Below are 13,884 nucleotides of genomic sequence, written 5' to 3' on the forward strand. Positions count from 1 at the left end.
AATACGAGCACAATCACAATGTAAACATCAGGTTAACATAAACATTAGAAAGGCAGTAAAACGACTGACAATCATTACTGCATGCTCAGGCTAGCCAATGCGATGAACAGAAGAATCTCCCAAGATAACAAACTTTCCCGATGGATCCGTCGACGTCATCCTCCTTGGTGAACTTGTTCTTGTACCATTTTCTTATGATCTAAAAGACTCAGAACCTTGAGTATTGGAGTATGTACTTGCAAATGTGTGGTTAATAGCCTGTAACAGATTTATATTGATGGGTTTGATATCGAGCAAACTTTTTGAGCATTTTGTAATGGCATTTTCTTTGTTATACTTCATAACTTATCTCAATAACTAGTAATAGTTTTAAAGCGATCCTGTTATAGGCTATGTCCTGGTACTTGCACAGTATGTGGTAGAAATTTCAAGATGGTACAGATTTTAGTTCCTGAGAAAAAGGTACGTAACTGATCAACAATTGTGTTTTGAGAAAAATAGGTTAAATCTGAATACGAGCACAATCACAATGTAAACATCAGGTTAACATAAACATTAGAAAGGCGGTAAAACGACTGATAATCATTACTGCATGCTCAGGCTAGCCAATGCGATGAACAGAAGAATCTCCCAAGATAACAAACTTTCCCGATGGATCCGTCGACGTCATCCTCCTTGGTGAACTTTAAATTTTGGTCGAGGATGATTAAAAAATTGTGTTACTATTGTTAAGATTATTATTGATCATTGCAAGGAGGATGTGGTCAACGGATCCATCTTTTTTTTAGACATCACAGTAACACGCGATAAGAATACATTCGATTTCCAAATTTTTAGAAAACCTACTCATACCTCACTAACAATTAAAAATTCATCAGTACACCCTAACTCCCACAAACAGGCCACCTTCTACAGTTTAATTTACAGAGCCTTAAAAATCCCTCCAACACCTAAGAACCTAAAAACAGAAATCAATTATATAAAGAATTTAGAAAAACTTAACATTTTAAAACAGAAATAGTGAACCGAACAATTAACAAGATAAAACAAATTAGCAACAAACCCCGTCACAGATAAACCCAAAAAATCTAAGTTCGCCACTTTCACCTACAATAATCCAGGTACTTACCAGGTAACAAATCCCTTAAAAGAGCAAAATATCAACATTGGTTTTAGGACAACAAACACTAACCAAAACCTGTTTCTCAATCACAACACAATCAACTCAAACAGTAGCATCTATTCAAGTTCAGGCATATACAGACTCAAATGCACCCAACGTGATGCTTCGTGTATTGGGCAAACAGGCCGGAGTTTCTTCACAAGATTTCAAGAGCATTATAATACCAATAAACACAACAAGTTCTCAGCCATGAGTTCTCACATGAAGGATACAGGGCATTGTTTTACACCTATTGAACAGGACCTCACAATTATCAACAGAGTAGGCAAAGAGAAATTAATGAATGAATTAGAAAGCATTTATATTTATTTACATCAATACTATAACAAAAACCTTAATCTGAACAACGTAACTGAAATGAAAAATCCCTTATATGAGATTTTGCCCAACTTGTTACAATCACTGAATTTAAATCAAAATAAAATTCTCAAAAATCTTAAAATAACATCCACAAAGGCTCCAGCCATTCCATTAAGGTAACTCCCACTGTGTCCGTCCCTACTACCCTCCCACAGCCAACAGTGTGTAAGCGTAATGCTCCGCCCATCTCCTCTCCCGCATCACACTCCCCTCCCTCAGTTCCACACAGATACAATACAAGAAATGCAAGTGTCACTCATTCTGACGCTGCAAAGGCAACTAGTTCACACCACAAAAATCGAGAGGGTTAGTAAATATACGCACAACGTTTCCTGCCAGATACAGCCGTCTTTTCTTTAAATCTTTAAACTTGAAGTCTTTCTACCCTCATCTCATTACAGATTCTTCACCACAATTCACCAATAGTTGTTCTCAACATTCAAACTATAGCCAACATCAAGCATGAACGTTCCCATTTGACTATTAGCACAACAAAGAAACAATTGTATCAGCTAGTAAAAACACACACGACAACACTCAGCCGTGAATCTTTTATTGCTTTTTCAACAAAAGAGAAGACTGTGGACTCACCTTACAAATACGATCTAATAACAATATCTCCATCAATCACATAGCTGTCTGTATACTCTATGATAATAGGCCTACATAAACTTTCTACAAAAATATTTAACGTCTTTTTTAAATGATTAAGGCACTTAAGGATCATTGTTACCATTCTAAGACTTCAAATTTGGGTTGCCTTTAACCAGATTCCATTCATTATGATTTTGTACTTCAAGGCCATAATTTTAGCCACAGACTTTATCGTTTACGTAAAGGACAGTTTGGTTACTTTAAAAATGTTTTTTGGATATCAATGTAAGATTGCGCCAACATTACTAATTTTTCTCGTACATATTTTTAAACATGTTTTAATTGTGTAAACTATATTTTGGGAACTTCAGTTTCCCTCATTTTTATAACATATATTTCTTTATGTAACACTTTGACTAGAGTAATCAGGATCCTCATCTTTATGTTTTAGGCATGAGATTACGGCTGGTGATGCCCATACAATGGGCAAACCGTCCCGTTAAATTAGAATGACAAGATGTAAATCTTAATTTTTAAGAACCCAATGTGTATTGATAGGTGGATATCAATAAACTTTTGTATCATTGTTGAATCAATGTACATTTCAATACGGACCAGTCATGAGATCTGTAATATGGAAAGACTACAGGCCGCAGAAGGAATGCTCCGTTATGTGGAGGAGCAAGAAGCATCTGCTATGGACATTTTGTTCTCCTGTTGCCAGCGCAGCGAAGCCACATGATGACGAAACAAGTGCGAGAGACAAGTCATGCATCACAGCATTCTTTCCTACAAAGAACTAGTCATTTCTCCAGTTTCGTAGGCGAGTTTCTTTTTAATTTTTAACAATTATTTCAACATATGTTGTACTTTCTGCATCCTGTATTGTGAAAAACCTTTCATTAGAGTAATACACAGGAAAATATTATGAATTGTGAATAACCCACCACTTACTCCACAAAACTCAGCAATTCAGGAACCTGAAACTAGGAAGTTCGTGGGAATCTGCTACACTGTGCCGCACGTATTTTACTGCAGCAAGGAAATAAGTTACCACGATGACACAAAAATCTCCAAAGAACATTTCTCAGAAAGTTTAAAATGTAAAAGGTTACAAAGTGAACAGTTCTTGTAATCTTCTTTAATTTTATTGTAATTTAAATACACGTAGGCTTACTATAACCAGAAAAAAACTCCAGAGTACTAAAATATAACACTACATTATATAGTAATAATTGATTCTATTGTTTGTATTGCCTATATGACATCCTCTTCTTTCTATCCTTTCCCTATTGTTGGGGTCAGGACTTGATATAGATCGGCCCAGTTATACCGCCAATACCCTTCCTTACACCAATCGTATGTGGAGGATTGCATGCTTTTCTGGTAGCTGATGGTTAGGTGTGTTGCATTTAGATGAGGGGAAGTTTATAAAGACAAAGACAAAAACCTAGTCTCCAACCTAGAGGAATTAACCATATACAGTTGAAATCCCTGACCCGGCCAAGAATCAAAACTGGGGCCCTCTGAACCGAAGGCCAGAGATGTCCCTACTACCAATATAGTGTAGCACAGTGCTCAAAAAATGTTTTGTATATTACAACTTCACACAGTATATGTCACAGTACCTCAAACATGTTACAGGATGCACTGCACTGTAGGCCAGTGTCAGACACATAGTAATGTTACACCTGGATTAGGTTCAATATTTGTCCGATAAGAGACATATGTCATATCAGTCAATTAAATATCACTTGTAAGGTTGGTGGTATACAGACAGCACATGTAGGACTGAGATAAACAAGCCAAGAGAACTCATTTCTGCTACTGACTACATCTGAATTGTGACAATGATGAAAAAGAATAGCAACAAGTGCATTTCACCACTGATGATGAAGTAAGAGGTATGTCTCCATATTTTGGAAAAAGTTCAGGGAGAAACAAACGGTTGCTAATTGACAAAAGACAGGACACCCAAGCAAAACAACTTGCATGGAGGTCGATATTTTTTGCTTTCAGCATGTCGCAGACCTGTTGCTACTGCCACCTCATTCTGCCAGGATCTTTGGAAGGACACCTGCCCAATGAGTGTGTCAGATCAGACAGGGCAAAATTTGCTGCACAACAGAAGACCGATATTAAGCAGGCCTGTGCCAAAAGCTACTTTTAAACCACATTACAGGGCAGCTCGTGTGAAGTGGTCAACAACTCATAGCTCACGGCACTGAGAACAGTGGAAGCATACACATTTTTTCCTGATGAAATCACCATTAAGTTTGCACCCGAATCTTGAGACGAGCTGGTGAGAGAATAAGCCCTTCATCCTGAAGCATTAGCAGCAGCAAGGGGGTTCCGTTGTGATTTGAGGTGGGATCATGTTAGCTCGATGTATGCTACTAATCCTTATCCAGGATAACACAACTGGTCTGGCATATAGAAACAGCATCCTCCAACCTGTAGTTATAGGATTTATTGCCCTTGTGAATGAGGGTTTTTCAACAGTCGAGAATGCTCTGCCATCGAGCCACAGTGGTCAATCAGTTCCTTAAGACACATGGCATACTACGAATGGTGCAGCCAGCACATTCTGCAGACATGAACTGTGTTGAAAATGCATGGTGTGAACTAAAGAGAGCAACTGCGCACCATCCTATCGTTCCTGCTAACATTGTGCAATTGACAAACTGCTATCCAAGAGTGGGATAATCTGCCCCCAAAAAAGTTGGATTCTTTGGTGGCGAGTATACATTGCCGTGCTCAAACATGCATGTTCAACATCCTACATTACCAACTTTGTGTTTTTCTTTCATTTACAGTATGCTGCCTTAGCATTGCTGACTGTCAAGTTGCTTCTCTTTCATTTTTTATTCCCTTCTGCAATGCATAACGCACACACTTAGCAAAATAAAAAGTGCACCAAATCAGAATATACAGAACTTTTTTTGTTGCACTGTATATTATTTACTGCAAAAATAAATGTGAAGGTGTTTTTCTTTGTTTTTCAATACTGAATTCACCAAGATATGAGAAAAAGTTTAGCGTTAGTGTACGATTATTTATTGAGAATTTTTCTTATGTACATGTGGCCGTCTATTATCTGACATGACCTTGGTGGGTATTACCTAAGAGAACAGAGGTGAGAGAGAGAGAGAGAGAGAGAGAGAGAGAGAGAGAGAGAGAGAGAGAGTGTGTAAGTGTGTGTGTAAATATATATTAAAGAAAAACATATATAAAGTCAAAATATCAAACCAAATCATAGCCTTCACCAAGCCAACAGTAAAAGGACACTTACATTTCTGTTGAGGTTTCTAAGCTCCTCAGAGTGAAGCTTCCGCATGAACGGCATTGGATTACTTGCTTTAGGTTGAGAACTCTCGGATTTCTTATCACCTTCTCTTCTAGTACTACGAATACTGTCATCTCCCTGGAGCTCTCTAACTTCACTTGCACTGTTAAGAACACCAGTTGCCACTTGATCAATGATCTTATCTAGATTGCTTCTATATGAAGTCTCCTCTTTTTCTGCTTCCGCTGTCCGTGCCTTCTTTGCTAGCTTGTCCACCACATCACTGTCAGAAGGACGTTTCGAGGAGATATCACAGTCCCTGGATGTCTCACTACTCAAATCACTATCACCTTCACCACTTGTTGTAGACACTTTAGTCCTCTTTGATGTTTCAGAAGATTCATCACCCTCTGATGAGCGTTTGCGAGTCAGTCTTTCTGTGGGGAACAGATAAAAAACACTGACCATACGATTTTTATGAATACTAACAAAGAAATATCACATGGGAGCAACAACAGAATACTCATATCACATCAAAAATGTAAAAATAAGTTTTTACGAAAGAGGAAACACAGATAAATATAATCATCCTCAATGCTCATGCTTTCAGTTATACATCATTCAAGTTTATGATGCTGGTGGTGGTGATTATTGTTGCAAGAGAAAATAAAACTTGCTTACCATCCTCTCTTCATAAACTAGACGTAAACAAAAAAAATTTTTTTTTTTATTTTTTAAATACAGTAAAGCCCTGATTATCTGCAGAATCGGGTAGCAAGGGCTGCGATGCGAAAATAGCGGATAACCCGAAAAAACTAAAAGTTAGGTGTAACCACGAAAAAAATATTTCAGCATAAAATGTTTTATTGTACAAAAAACTAATATGTAAAACTTGAAAAATATGAATAGCGCAGCAGAAACCTTTTCTCTACGTCTAAATCACTAAAATAAAGAATAGTAAACAACAAACAATACTATACTGTTAACAAAAAGTGTTCAGATATGCCTTTTTTACTTCTAGCTTTGAAAACACCTTTTCTTTATTCTAGACTGCACTTGCGTTAACATGAGTTTTTCTGCCAGATGTGCGTCGTCTTCCTCCTCTAAATATTGAAGCAATCCATCTACATGCTACAAAGCACTTTCGTGTGTCATCCGTGCAGGCACCTCTTCTTCTTCACTTTGACTTTGTTCTTCTTCGTTCTCATTTCATTCCCATTGCTGTGTTCGTTATCTTTTAAGCTAGTCTGTCGTTCAAAACCTGGTTCAATTGCGTCGCATTCCAGCCGCAATACTATGTTCTCTTCGTCGACATTCTCACCTCTCAGAATGGATGTCACTGGGCCATTCTCTTCTTCACAAATGTTTTGATTGACATTTGTTTCGATACTCAGAAAGAGATTTCTCCACGATTTAATAAGGGTTGAGAGTTTTATGAAATCCCATGCAGCCGCAATATCGTAAATGCTATCCAAAATTGTATAATTCTACCAAAAATCTATGAGATTTTAGCCTTCTTCAATCTTTAACAGTAACAACTTTGTTCTGTATGTTCTTTTCATGGTTGCAATGACTCCCTAGTCCATAGGTTTTATCATCCTAGTAACAATAAACTTGTAATTTTTGACTTTCACATTGTAGGGCCTACTGTATTAACCCAGTTGTTGGCTTCGATTAAATTTTTGTTTTTTCAGGTTCATAATTTTTAAAATGTCACGGCACTCGCGGATGATCGGGGCTTTACTGTATATATACAATGAGTTTTGAAAATAAAGAGAAAATGTTTTAAAAAAAGATAAAATGGACATTAACACAAGGTAATGTAAGTTCCCTGAGCAACAGAACACTTTAAATGTGTATGAATTAGATTAGTCCACTCTCGCACATAAAGCAAATGGCAAGATCATTGTATTTGTTTGAATGTTTCCAGCATGCCGAGATTCTGTCTTAGGCCAGAGCAAGTAAGACACTCGGTGAGAAAGTAGGCCATAGTGAAATTGGTACCACAAGACCACGCTTTTCCCTCTTTAGGACGCGAGAATGTGTAGATCTCCCAGACTTATCCTCAAACCGCACAGAACTATGGCCTCTCTCCGTGAAGGCTGGAAAGAGGACAATCAATTTTCTTATTAGTGTTTTAACGTTGCACTAACACATCGAATATTTCTGGCGATGCAAGAATGAAAAGTGGCTAGAAGTGGGAAGGTAGCGGCTGGGATCTTAATTAAGGTACAGCCCCAGCATTTATCATGTGTGCAAATGGGAAACCATGGAAAGTAATCTTCAAGGCCGCCAATAGTGGAAGTCGAACCCACAATCTCCAGAATACAAGCTCACAGTTACGCGACCTTAAACACACATCCAAATGGCTCGGTAAAGAGGACATTCCAGAATGCTCTGAAAATGCTTACTGATATGATTCAGGGTTAGCAATGTACAGGTGAACCCAGAATTCAGTGAACATACATGAAGGAAGAATGTATGTTGGGTATATATGAACAGAAAAGAACAACCAACATTGCTGTGCTTTTCGGTATTCAATGTCTAACCTCCAGGCACCCGTGCATGTGGTATTTGGACCACACGTTTTAAATTTTTGATACTGCTGTTTCACGGCAGTAAGCAGACCAATAAGAGCCACTGCTAATCCTCAACTACGAGTTGGGCCGACAGACTGCACAATCGACTAATCTCTTTCTATATTGTGTTCAGTGTGCAAGTTTGTGATCTAATGGGTGGGCGCTAAGTGTAGTCCGGAAGCTGCTGCTTGAGCGCAGTTGTTCTAAATACCGCAGTGCAAGCGATAAAGTATGTATATTCTACTTACTAATTATTTTTTCCTCTGTGTTTTTGTTCTTATCAGTTCGCTGTTTGGATGAAAAGTACATTGGTGGTGTGGCATAGAGGGAAAGAGGTTTAAAACAGCATTGCTCCATCTTTACAGGGAACAATTATCAGATCCTGATGAAATTTTGCAGACTCTCCAAGAGCTGTCTAATGAAGAGAATGAAGAGAAAATATTGGACGATCCTCTTGACACTGATTATGAACCTGAAGCAGCTGAAGACGTCCGTGGTAACTATTCGGATCTTTCTGTAGAAAGCTCTGGAGAGGCAAGTGAAGACATGGATACTGTGAGGTTCTATATAGGCAAGGATAATATTACTCCATGATGTAGTGAAGTTGTTAATAATGTGAATGCTAGAACTCAATCTAAAAACATAGCGAAGACTTTTCTGCACCCAGTGAGACCATCTCGACAAACTCATACTCTAATTGATTGTTTTACTTAATAATGGCACCTGATCTGATTGATGACATTATAAAGTACACCCATGTATACATAACTAAAAAGTTATTCCAAATACAACCCCATGGGTACAGATATTACAGAGTGAAGTCGCTCTCAGAAGTGTTGGCACTTTTCGGTGCTATGTTTTCTATTGCTGTCAAGAGAGGGAACCATGCTAACAGACTCGAATATTTTAGCTCTAATGGAACCGACATGAAGATTCTTTGTGCTAATTTCAGTGAAAACCGTTTCCGTTTCATAAGGTCCTTCCGTTTTGACGATGTCACCACTAGAGCTGAACCCCAACAGAATGATAAACTGGAAGCTATTAGGGCATTTAATTCAAAATTTGTTGCCGATTGCCAACAGGGCACGTAGTTGGAGAGTTCATGACAAAATGTTAATTGCATTCCGTGGCCGTTGCAGTTTTATACAATATATGCCAAATCAGTCAGCTAAAAAGGCATAAAATTGTATGCAATGTGTGATAGCCAAATATTTTACACATATAACCTGGATATATACTGTGGAAAACAGGTTGTAGGGCCATACATCTCTTCAAACAAATCTTCTGATAGTATCGACAGATTGACTGAACAATTTTAAAAAATCAAACAGAAATGTAACCAAGGATAACTATTTCAACAGCTATCCTTTGGCCGAACACCTGTTGGAAAGCGGGCTGACTTTTCTGGGAACCATGTAGAAAACTAAAGATATACACCCGAATTCCTCCAGGACAAATCATATGAAGATGGGTCGAGTATGTTTGGCTTCCAGTACGATAACAGTTTAGTGTCTTTTATCACCAAGAAGAAGAAGGCTGTGCTTTTACTGTCTTCAATGAATGACAATGAGCTGGACCATGAGACAACAAACCCTTGCATATCACCGACTACAATTCAACAAAGAGAGGTGTTAGCATTGTTCTCTTGCTTTGTTCAACATATAACACCACTAGAAAAAAAAAAGGATGGCCAATGGCAGCTTTTTTTCATGAACTTGATATTACAGCCATCAATTACTACAAAATTTTCCTTTCACATTGCTCAGAGGGATGTTGCTGGAGAAGGGAATCTCTCTACAAATTAGCTATGAGCCTGACTGAGAAAAACTTTAAGAATACAGAAAAAATAGCCTGTCTCCCTAAGGAAATTTTCCCTTTTCTATCAAAATATAGGAAAAAGCCAAATCCTCAAATGCCAGCTTCGAATACCAAAAAATTTTGTTACCTATGTGGAAGCCAGAAAAACAATAAGACTGCTGTCAAATCTGGTACATGCCTAAAACACGCGTGCAAGAATCACAGCCAACAACCATTCCAAAGCAGGGGTCAAATTCCTGGATATACTGCTCTTGGTGCAAATTATCATGACGTATATGGAATTGCCCTACATGTGAGAAATGTGACAGTAATACCAAGGAAGATCTTAGTTCTTGTTTTGTCTATGACATTGTACTTTTCCATTCTTTTAATTCAGGAATAAGGCATTTCATTGCAGTGTTGAGGTTATGTTGTTGTGAACTGTTTATATTTCAACAGTTTCTTGTGAAGCTAAGTTATATTTCTCTTCTTTGAACTATATGTTCTGGTTCTATTCTTCTGTTTTGGTTTTACTATTTCTAGTTCATATATTAATGAAACATATTTTCATATTTGCATAATATGTGCCTTTTTTTAAATGATCCAATTTACACGTAACAAAAAAAATTTCACGAGAAAAATTCCATCTTTTCTTGCGCAGACCAATTGCCGCAGCAAAAGCGCTTCTGGGACTTTTATAGGTGCGAGTGCTTGGAGGTTAAGCTCAGGCTAATGAGAAAGACACGCCTTAGTGCGCAAGATCAGCTTAGTCGAGGTCTATTCTATTGTCACAACCATCTGTTCTCACCTGAATAGCATAGCCTTTGTTTTTATTAATAATATGAGCCTTTGCACAACTGTAACAGTAATGCCTGCATTTTATTAATAATGTTATTATCTTTACGTCCCACTAACTGCTTTTTTTTTTTTCCAGTTTTCGGAGACACCGAGGTGCCAGAATGTTGTCTTGCAGGAGCTTTTTTACATGCCAGTAAATCTACAGACACGAGGCTGATGTATCTGAGCACCTTCAAATACAACCGGACTGAGCCAGGTTCGAACCTGCCAAGTTGGGGTCAGACGGCTAGGACCTCAACCGTCCGAGCCACACCTCAACCATCTGAGCCACTCAGCCTGGCTGCCTGCATTTTGTATGATCAGTTACATTATGAATCTTTAAATTTTATCTGGTCAGTCTTAATATAGTTTTCCAATCGAAGAGTGAAAGCATGCAAATTTTTTTGGTGTCTTTGTTCATCAATATTTCCATTAGTAAAGTAGTTTGAATTGAATGCACTATTTTGTTCCCCACACACCCATGAGAGGAGGAGAGAGAGGTTTGGAGATGGTAATAAGTGAATGCTTAAACTATGACAAGTACGTTATTATAAGTTACTTATGAAAGATAAAGGGTAAGAGAAGTATTTAAGTGCTGGGCAACGAGAGGTATGGTACAAAGGAGCAAGATATAAACAGCAATATACAAGCAGTCAGGAAAATACAAAGACACTAAGGGATGAACAAGAATTGTCAACCTCAGATGAACAAAATGTATGTATTCAAACCCAAGATAAAACAAGTTAGGAATAGTACAGCACCAAAAATATTGAAAGACAGAACACATCTAACACAGAAAATATTACAAAGATCGGTGATAGCGATAATTTGGATTTCATCTGAATAACATTTACAATAACATATATTTAAAAGAACGGATATTCCCCAATCAACTGTACAAGTAACAAGTATCGTTAGGGAAATAAGAAAAACAATAGGAGAATGAATTAAAGATCAACATTTTAATTTACCAAGTCTGGGCATAACCTTAGAATTGACATGACTAGAAAACAGGGCGCTATTTTTAAATAATACGTTCTAGAAAATACTGAATGTAACACAGATGCATTCACCCCAACAGGATACGCATCAACAAGTACAGTAGAAAAATGTAAACAACTTTGAAGAACCAGAAGTTTTCAAGAGTACTGACAAATAGCAAGTTCATTTTCACTAAAATTCCAACAGTGTTCCAAACAATGGAATTAGAGAACCAACTGGTCCCTTATCGATACATAATAAAGTACAACCACTCAAGAACATAGTCATGCAAAGTTTACAATACCTCATAGTCGAATAATTAAGTCCGATACTGAGGTGAAAATTTACACCAGCATAGCACAAAAGATGTTTCCTTCTCTCCAAGAGCCAAAGAACGCCTCGACATAGCACACAACGAAAGGTAGTTATATAGGCCAGTTGGAGAGGGGAGGTACAGGGAAGTCATGAAACACTGAGAAAATCCATGAAGAGTACAGAGTACATGAAGATCTGTAGAGTCTAGAGCCGATGCCGTCATCCCAGTCTAACAAAGATGATCGCCTGACAGTGTTCCCGTAACTGCAGTGGAATGCGGATGACAAATGTCGGGAAGAAAGCAGTGGAAAATGACAAATATGGCAGAGGTGAGTTGACACTGTTACAAAATATTTCAAAAGAATTACTGGCAACGATCATTCCTGAAAGGCATTAAAGGATTCAATAGATATGTGCTCTGATTAGTAAGTTAATTAAGTAATAACTGGGTGTTATGGACTTAAAGTAAATGCATAGAACAGAATATCTCTGAAAAGATCTTCAACAAAAGTAAGTTAATAAGCAGTATATTCAGTGTTGTCTGTAACACACGTCCAATTCTGCATTGTGCTAACTTCTAACTGCTTGTACATTGACAGTGTAGTGAAGTGCAGTAAAGTTAAGTGACATTGTAGCAATCTCATTCCTTTATAGTACTAGTGGAACATTGTAGAATGTAGTAAGAAAACAAATATAATAATCTCCTGAACACTTCTACTGTTTTAGTTAACCTGTTGCCCGTAAGTGCAGTTTAGAAATGTTAAAAATGTAATCATAAGAATTTATTGCAGCCAAAATGGCTATAAAATGTAGATAATTTGTACAAAATCTAAACTATACTTGTACAAAAGTTTACCCCTGATATCTTCCAATTTGTACAAGTTACATGGTATTTCTTGCAGATATTTTCACATAAAATGCACGCACAGTTGTCGTCCAGTTCGTGGAAAGACTGATTTGTGCATACCTTGTGGTGATATCCATGGACCACCAGCGATATTACGAAGTAGTGGAGCTCATGGTTCGTGACTGTCGAGGTCTGGTTCATCATTGCTCCTGTCATGCAAAATTCTTCCCAGATTTCATCTCCTTTCTTTGTTCTCTCGTCTATTACATTTTTTCCAATTGGGAGTGCAGGGCAGATCAAGTTTCATTCTGAGATGAAATGGCGTATGGCTTTTAGTGCCGAGAGTGTCCGAGGACAAGTTTGGCTCGCCAGATGCAGGTTTTATGATTTGATTCCCGTAGGCGACCTGCACGTCGTGATGAGGATGAAATTATGATGAAGACGACACAAACACCCAGCCCCCATGCCAGGGGAATTAACCAACCATGGTTAAAATTCTCGACACTGCCAGGAATCGAACCCGAGATCCCCGGGACCAAAGGCCAGCACGCTAACCATTTAGCCATGGAGCTAGACACATTCTGAGATGATCTGTCAAGAAGGTCTCTCAGGCAAGTACATACACCAGCCTGGAGAGTGTGTGTTTAGATACTCCTAGTGTAAACGTCAAGAAGCAAGCCTCGACACTCTCTAGAGTATGGAAGTCTTTCATGTTCGGTTTGTCCCAGGTTAGTTCCAGTCCATGGGAGGTAGAGTTGCTCACGTCCGTAGGTTTAACCTCTAACTGCCCTACATGTGCCTCCTGGGTGGTGCTACCTGAGCAACAGTGAAAACAGGTAGCCAGACTATCTACAGAACCTCCTAGCAATGACATATCGACGAAATAATAGAAACCGTTCTTCTCAGAACTTATTAATGAGAAACATTGGTCCATCTATCAGACTCCTACAACTGAATGTCGAAAGCACTGGCAAACCAAAGTGTGACTATCTGTCGAAATTCCTGCTGGACAATAACATCGATGTTGTCACCATTCAGGAAACTCATGTTTCCAGCGAAGAAGCATTCCGAAGCAGGGGTCAAATTCCTGGATATACGTCTCTTG

At 38.2% G+C, this 13,884-nt stretch overlaps 1 protein-coding gene across 3 annotated transcripts in view; it reads right to left on the minus strand.

The window, feature by feature from the left end:
- LOC136873781 (activating transcription factor 7-interacting protein 1) overlaps positions 1-13,884 on the minus strand; it is a 457,029-nt gene that overhangs the window by 238,942 nt on the left and 204,203 nt on the right. For all 3 annotated transcript variants that reach the window (XM_067147002.2, XM_067147001.2, XM_067147000.2), the window contains one exon: positions 5,430-5,860. In XM_067147002.2, coding sequence (XP_067003103.2) covers positions 5,430-5,860 — 431 coding nt within the window. The remainder of the gene's footprint in view (positions 1-5,429; positions 5,861-13,884) is intronic.

The sequence above is a fragment of the Anabrus simplex genome, chromosome 5 (assembly GCF_040414725.1).
Source record: "Anabrus simplex isolate iqAnaSimp1 chromosome 5, ASM4041472v1, whole genome shotgun sequence".
NCBI lineage: Eukaryota > Metazoa > Arthropoda > Insecta > Orthoptera > Tettigoniidae > Anabrus > Anabrus simplex.